Source organism: Carya illinoinensis, chromosome 5, assembly GCF_018687715.1.
Source record: "Carya illinoinensis cultivar Pawnee chromosome 5, C.illinoinensisPawnee_v1, whole genome shotgun sequence".
Lineage (NCBI taxonomy): Eukaryota > Viridiplantae > Streptophyta > Magnoliopsida > Fagales > Juglandaceae > Carya > Carya illinoinensis.
The window spans coordinates 27338006-27346292 of NC_056756.1; the positions used below are offsets into that span (position 1 = coordinate 27338006).

At 35.4% G+C, this 8287-nt stretch overlaps 1 protein-coding gene across 1 annotated transcript; it reads right to left on the bottom strand.

Annotated features, from left to right (window-relative positions):
* Positions 1-216: 216 nt before the first annotated feature.
* LOC122311314 (gibberellin 2-beta-dioxygenase 6-like) lies at positions 217-2208 on the bottom strand. Its single transcript, XM_043125836.1, has 3 exons — positions 1492-2208; positions 1059-1380; positions 217-727 (listed from the first exon to the last, which is right to left on the bottom strand). Exons 1-3 carry the CDS (start codon positions 1950-1952, stop codon positions 497-499), a joined length of 1014 nt encoding a protein of 337 aa, XP_042981770.1. The 5' UTR covers positions 1953-2208; the 3' UTR covers positions 217-496.
* Between the last annotated feature and the right edge of the window lie 6079 nt (positions 2209-8287).

An 8287-nucleotide genomic window follows, 5' to 3' on the forward strand; every position in this document is an offset into this window, starting at 1 on the left:
TTACTATAATATAATTTTGTAATATTAATTTTGAATTGGGATTTGAAAAAATTAAATTGTTTATTTTATTTTGTACAAGGATTTGAAAAAGTTGTAATGATGAGTTGAGATGATGAGATGAGGTTGATAATCGTTGTTGCTTATTCGATATGATTAGGCCAATATAATCATCACTGCTAGTTAAATTTTGTCGGCTCAACCAAACCATGCTTTACATCCTTAAACAAAGAAGTGATATTTTCACATGAATACAAAGTATTAATAGTTTCTGTTCTAACATACACCATGTGCACTGTTGTATTCTCTCCTCTTTTGCCTCTTGTTTTCTCTCTTTTGTCTAAAAGCTACAAATGGTATGTGTATATTTGTGTATATAATATATATGTGTGTGATGGAACTAGGGTTTGTCCCATCAACACAAGACTCTTAAAGATTCTCTTTCCACCCTGCATTGTGAATCTGGTATTTCAATCCAGTGTCGATGTGTATCTGAATCCTAAAGTAGAAATCTTGGAAGGCCCACTTTGTAGCCGTCTCTTTTGACATCTTCTTGAACTTTTTTCCTGTATTCTCCAAAAGTAAACTTTCTATAGACTGAAGGTTCTCTGCAACTCTCGATTAAGGAGTCATAGGAAGGGCAAAGGAAGTATGCTATTGAGTATCTTTCCCTCTTCGTGTTAGCCATCACCTTGTGCTCCACGCTTTTGTACACATCGTTGCTCCATGCCTGTAGTTGTAAATATATATATCATTTTACTGATTTGTTGAAAAGTTTGCTTGGTTTGGTTGCATAGAACATAACATGCCAGAAGAAAAAATGTTTATTTTAATTAGCTAAGATTCTATATTTAATTTAATTACTTGTTTTTGTTTGTTGCTACTAGTATCATTGTTGTGAAAGCAGTACCGACGGCAATCTAGCATGTCATGCCTTCAAGGTAACTTTGACTAGTATTGTTTGAATTGGCTAACAGTAACCCACATCACATAGACAGCCCTGTTTGGATGGTGAGAAAATAATTTGTTTAAGAGCATTAAAAACAACGTAAAATCTTCACCTGAAAAAGATCTCCAATATTGACAATGAGAGCATCTTGGTTGGGTTTTACAGCCACCCATTTGGAATCTTTCATGAGCTGAAGTCCACCAACTTGGTCTTGATAAAGGATTGTGAGGAAATCACTGTCGGTGTGGGGCACCAATCCGAAAATTTCTGGAGATATTGGACAGGCAGGGTAGCGATTCAAGCGAAGAAAGCATGTGCTTTCTTCACAAATATCCTCAAACACTTCCTTTCGGTTGCCCAAATTCTCTGTTAGAACCCCTGCAAGCAATCTTGCTAGTTTTGCCATGGCTTCTGCAAATTCCTTCAGCACTCCTCTGTTGCCAGAAGTAGAAACAACAAGCATTAGTCTGTGTTTTTAATAGTATCCGATTAGAATAGACATATAAAGTGCGTCCTACATAGATATTGTTAAATGTTTATTGTACCTCAGAGAGCCAAACTGTCCATAACAAGCTTCTTCAGAGATCTTTGTGAGAGGAATGTGGAATGCTTCAGACCATGAAAACTGGGTTGGGCGAGTAGCAGTTGGTGTTCCCCACCTGTAGGAATTATTTAGAAGCCCACAAATTTGTTTCATCTCAAAAGGGGCTTGAAACAGTTTTATCTGCTCTCCTCTTATCTTCCCAAGCAACTCACTGCTTATTCCATGATTCACCACTTGGAAGAACCCCCACTCTGATGATGCTCTACATATTGCTGTAGAGCAAGCAAGCCTCTCCATTGCGTCACGACATTTCAGACCGTCGAGGTCTATCAATGGCAGTTGACATTCCTCCATTACTGCTCCACCTTTCCATACATTGCACTCAAGTGCAGCAACTTCATCAGCTGTGTGGCTCAAAAGCGCTTTGTAATTCGGCAGGAGAGGTGGGTTTGATTCCGGCATTGTTCTGTTTTCTGGCTTAATAGTTGCTATTTGTTTAGGAAAAACTAGAGGAGGGTGAAATTGTGAATGCTAGTTGTACTTATATAGATGGGGAAAGAGAGAGAGAGAGAGAAGTTGGACTCCAATGAGCAATGGTGGATGACAAAGACCACAATGGAAACTAGAGTAGTACCAAATGAGAAAGAGGGCAAATGAAAAGTGGGGAGCTCCCAAATTGCGACACTTGTCACAACGAGAGCATTTCTCTTTGGATTTGTCTAGGATAGACCAAGTCTCAATGGATGAATGCCAAACTATTCAACCCTCACACATCTAAAGTATACAAAAGTTGGAAAATGATAACAAAGGATGGATCCAAACCTAATTTCATCTTTTGACTTTATTCACGACATCAAATGGTACTTTTCCCATCCTATGGCAAATTTGTCCCCAAGAAAGCTATAGAAACCGAGAATCTCCATTGGTAGGTCAAGCAAAATTTCAGGAACCAATGCTTAGATTGCGAGAATATCGATCAACCCATCAATCAGTTGGAAAAATCTATTTATAAGGTTCCGTTTTGATGTTGAGCTAAGTTGAAATGAGTTGAACTTTTTTTATAAATAGTAGTGAATTGAGATGATGAAGTGAGTTTTGTTGGGGTCACTTAGGATGACTGAATGAGTTTAGATGTGTTTGGCTATTAAGATGATTTTATATGTATTTATGAAAAATTGAAAAAGGTTGTGAGTCTTGTATGTAAAAAGGTGTTAAGTTGAAAAAAGTTGTAGGTTTTATGTGTAAAAAAGTTTTGAGTTGAAACGAGTTTAGTGATTTAAGAGTTAGGTATTTGGATGTTAGATTCAGCTTAAAATTAGACTGAATTCTAAGTTTCCTTACTATTGTTTAGTAACCCATCAAATCAAAGTCAAACACATTGTTGATGTGAAATATTTATATTTTGACTTTCTTTTATTACCATATAAAATTTTACATGCAATAATTCTGTTTTGATATTGGTTAAGATGGAATAGAAAGGGAGTTGCTTGTTTTTTTCTTTTTTCTTTCTCCATTCTTATCCAAATTGTAAATGGGAAACAGCCACCTGACCTGATCCAATTGTCAACTCTTTTAATTGGTATGGATATGAGTGCCTACCTTTTCTTTTTTCCATGCTCATGTGGTTAGCTCTTGCACAGGAATCTTGGGGGTTCCTTGCATGTTGCAGTCAATAAAGTAAGCCATGTGAATGATTGTTTCAGATAAAACCTCACTGTGCCTGCATTATACGCTAACAGAAATGATGCCCTCTATGATGAAGAATCTGTCACGTACATGCCATCGGCTCCTACTGTTTTCTCCATTTACATTAGTCTAGAAAATAATGAGTAATTTTATTAGAAATATCTTGTTTAAGAGTTGGAAATTTCACTCACTTATCTGATATTTCAAATAGCTTTGTTAGAATAAAATTTGGATAGTAAAAATATTTCATTTTATTTTATCGTTACAATTTTATTAAATTTTTACATAAAATATAATAAATAATTTATTTTTTTAAATACTAAAATAATAATAATATTAAAAAATAATATTTTATTTATCTCATCTTATTTTATCTTATCTTATCTGAAGTTAATATTCAAATAAATAGGAAAAAAAAAGAGGGAAAATAGTAATCTGATTTTAACTTCAAAGCAAGCACACGTGAAGAGAACCAAGAAAATGACATAGACAATTGAAAGACACAGTGCCGCCCAAAAGATTATAGCAAGGATTTAACAAAGTGGTGCCGCCCTCCAAGGCCAAGGGCAATGATAACATGTCATTTGTCAAATTATTTAATAATATTTATAAATTAAAAAAACTTTTATAGTCTTTCCCACTCGTGAGGCTGTTCCACCGAATTTTCAAGTACATTTGTCTCATACCTCTATACCTATATTATATATGGTCAAGGCTATGAGGTATATGCATAGACTACACATCATTGTTTTGGTTGCATTCTCATTTTATTTGAAATGGAGAATGAATCCATTTTGATTCGCTTTGAACAAGGATCCCAGCAAAGTTGATGATCCCATATCTATATATATAAATTAAGGTGATGAACATGAGAACAAAAACGTTGCTTTCTCAGTAGGGAAAGTTGCTGTCTCTTTAGTTGAGGTTGATTAGTTTTGTCACTTTTCGATCGGTATTTATTCCATCCAAACAAAATGTTGTCATTAGAAAATAAGATTTTGTCAAACGCTGGTTTCATTTTTTTTGTCAGACAAACAAGATTATGAAACTAATTGTTTTAAAGAAGAAGATGGTACTTAATTTTATTAGATATTCTCACTTATGACGGATGAATACCATATTATAAAAAGTAAATTTTTGGGATTACGATTACAACGAGTCCTAAAACCAACATGTGGTTAAGCTTTGTGTCTAAATTTTGGAAGAATGATCTAATCTAACCTATATTTTCGCCATGCTAGTTTCGGAAAATGAGAGAGGAGAAGAAATAAGCCTGAGAACAGCCATTTGCACCAGATTTGGCAAGCTCATCGGCAACAGAGTTACCTTCCCTATAAAAGTACTTCACGGAGGAGGAAAGACAATGTCTTTCCATACAACATTGAACTTCAAGGGAGGACAAGGTTTTCCACAACACCAGTTAACTAGAACCATGAAGTTAGCTTAAAATAAATAAATTAAAAAAAAAATTCTCAAAATGTTCAAGTTGAAGACAATATAATAGCCCTTGCTTTAAAGCCAATATTTCAACAAAAGTGTTGATTCTCAATCCTAAACAAAATGAGAAACCAAAGATAAAACTTCCACAGTCATAATGCATTACTCTCTCACCTGTAGCAGCTCTTGGGATACCAAAAAATGCACCATCTATATTGAAAGGCCAGGTAGCCTCAGTGCAATTACAATGCCTTATATCTTTATTGGTATTGATGTAGGCTGTAAAGTCCTTAGAGGGCAGGAACCTCTAAACTTGGAGGGCTTTAGGACTCCATTCAAGTCATGTAGCCAATGAATAACATGACTAATCATTGATGAAGTTAGTGCAGAAATTCCATTAACACTCCATTATTCCTTGCTAATCATAACTCCTATAAGCATTCGTTTATGCTTGCCAACAAACTAATTTGATCTTTCCTTGCAGATAATTGCCACCGTTGAATTAGTTTGGCCTTTTCCATGAAAAATTCAATAAATAAGAGAAACCTAAAAGGAAAAAAGAAAAAAGAAAAAGAAATAAGAAGAAGAAGAGAAACCAAACAAATGATCAACAGTTTCAATTTGGGGCGAGTCAGAACAGGACAAACACTTGGAGGCTATTGCAGTTGCACAACGTTGAATAGCATAATCAACTGGCACTGCATTATTCCATAACTTCCAGCCAAAAATAGAAACTTTTGGAGGTAGATTAGAATTTCAAATACAAGCAGACAGAAGGAAAGTAGAAGAGGAGCTCCAAAGCAAATCCGAGGCTGATTTTAAAGAGAAAATGCTAGTTGGAGATGGCACACATAACCTCGTCTCTCTCCCTGTTCTTACTGTACATTACAATTAATTTTTAAATATTTTAACATGAATATTAATAAATGGATCTTCGATTTCATATGATCTACAATGATAAACAATAATAAATAAATGCGTACCTTTCTCCATCAGTTTGATGAAGAATTAGATCTGACTATGAGGAAAGGATCACCCTAACAACTTTACCTCACAAGTGTCTTACGATGACAAAAAGCACTCTAATATTGCAGGTGAGAACCCTTTAACCCCTCAGTACTATTTATAGATTTTTGGCCATCAAGAAATATAAGAGTTTGTATCTGATTATAATTTGAGATATAAAGTTTTAATCTTATCTCTTAAGATTTTTCTTATCCCGTTATCACTCATCTTTTTTCTGATAAGTTTGAGCTATTTCAAACTCTATTAAGATGGGTGTGTGGGACATAGAGTTTAAATAAAACTCTTACATTCTCCCACTTGGCCTATATGCTCATAAAATAATATTATCCGTTCATGGGTTTATTACAGGAAATTAACCATACCGCGCAAATTCATTTCCTGAAACTTTCATAACTCAAAGTACATTACATGAGTTCTGTAATATCAATATTAAATCAACTACTGATGCGAGTCATGACGGTCCTTTGTTATATAATCAACAAATTTCCTTCCATGTACCATAACACCAGCAACCAATTTTACATGATCTTTAATTGGGATAATTAAGGCTAATACCGTAATGCCTTGGGTTCCAATTCATGTCTGTTACAGACATTATCTTGTCATCATTCTTCCAGACCATTCAATGTACAAATAAGTGGAAAGACAAGAAAACATAAACAAATCAACCATAATAGATATCATTAAGTGTCCAAAATAAAATAAAACATCTACGAGCTCAATAACATATTCACATCATAAGACCCATTCTGCAACATGATCTTTAAACTGCTTCGCTACTAGACCATTTGTTAATGGGTCTGCAATCATAAGCGTAGTACTAATATGTTCTATGGATACTATTTGTTTCTGTACTTCCTCCTTGACACTTAGATATTTGAGCTCCATGTGTTTAGTACCTTTAGAATACCTATCATTTTTGGAAAAAAATATTGCAAAGGAATTATCACAATAAATTCTCAGCGGCCTGTCTATAGAGTCGACGACTCCAAGTCCTGAGATAAAGTTCCTCAGCCATAAACCATGCATTGTGGCCTCAAAGCACGTCACAAACTCAGCCTCCATTGTTGATGAAGTAGTGATTGTTTGCTTCATACTTTTCCATGAGATCGCTCCACCGGCTAGTAGGAAAACATATCCAGAAGTAGATTTTCTACTATTAGAACAACCGGCAAAATCAGAGTCTGAGTATCCAGTTACCTCTAATTTATCAGTTTTCCTAAAGGTAAGCTGCTAATCCTTAGTTCCTTGCAGATATCGCAATACCCTCTTTGCTGCTTTCCAATGAGACATCCCTGGGTTACTCTAGTAACGCCCAGGCATGCCAACTACAAAACTAATGTCTGGTCTCGTGCAAATCTGTGCATATATCAAGCTCCCCACAATCGAAACATAGGGGATTTTTGCCATCTCTTTACACTTCTACTCAGTTTTAGGACATTGTGATAGGTTAAACTTATCACCTTTTGATATTGGAGTATCAAGTGATGAGCAACTTTTCATACCGAATCCTCAAGAATTCTTTCTATGTAACTTTTCTGAGACAATCCTAACAATCATTGTTTTCGATCCTGGAGGATTTCAATTCCGATCACAAAGGACGCCTCACCCATATCTTTCATTTCAAAGTTCTTAAATAAAAAACCCTTGATTTCATAAGGTAAGTCAAGATCACTACTAGTCAACAAGATATCATCAACATACAGGATCAAAAATATAAACTTGCTCTCACTGACCTTTAGGTATATACATCGATCAACGATGTTTTCTTTAAATCCAAAGGTAGTAATGATATCATTGAACTTTAAGTACCATTGTTTGGAAGATTGCTTAAGCCCGTATATTGATTTCTTAAGCCTACATACTAGGTGATCTTTGCCATTTTCTGAGTAGCCCTCTGGTTGCTCCATGTAGACCATTTCATCCAAACTTCTATTTAGAAAAACTGTTTTCACATCCACCTGGTATAACTCTAAATCAAAATGAGCCACCAATGCCATAATGATTCTGAAAGAGTTTTTTTCAGATACTAGAGAAAAGGTCTCTTTGTAAACAATGCCTTCTTTCTGGGTGAAACCCTTAGCAACAAGTCCGGCCTTATGTCGTTCGACGTTGCCTTTAGAGTCGCGTTTGATCTTAAAGACCCATTTACACCCGACTCTTTTACACCCTTTAGGCAACTCAACGAGATCCCAAACTTGATTTTGATCCATGGATTTCAACTCTTCTTTCATGGTATCGATCCATTTATTAGAATCACATCTCTCTATAGCTTGTGAAAACGTTAGTGGATCTTCACTTGTCCCACTGTCAAATTCAGATTCTTGGAGCTATACCACATAGTCTGCTGAAATAGCAGGTCTCCGATCTCTCTGAGATCTGTGTAAGACTATTTGTTCTGGTAACTCCGAACTTGGTTCATCAGTGATATTATCATTCTGAGATGGGTGATCATTTTCTTGTTCCAATGTATCATTGTGATGATCAATTAGAGGAACCATTATCTTTTTTGAGGATGTAGGTATGGGGACATCTACTCATACTTCCTTAATGATCACATCTCTAGGTTCTATTTTCCCACTGATTTCGCCAAGTTCAATGAATTTGGCATTCCCTGTTTCCACTATTCTCTGACTGTGATTAGGACA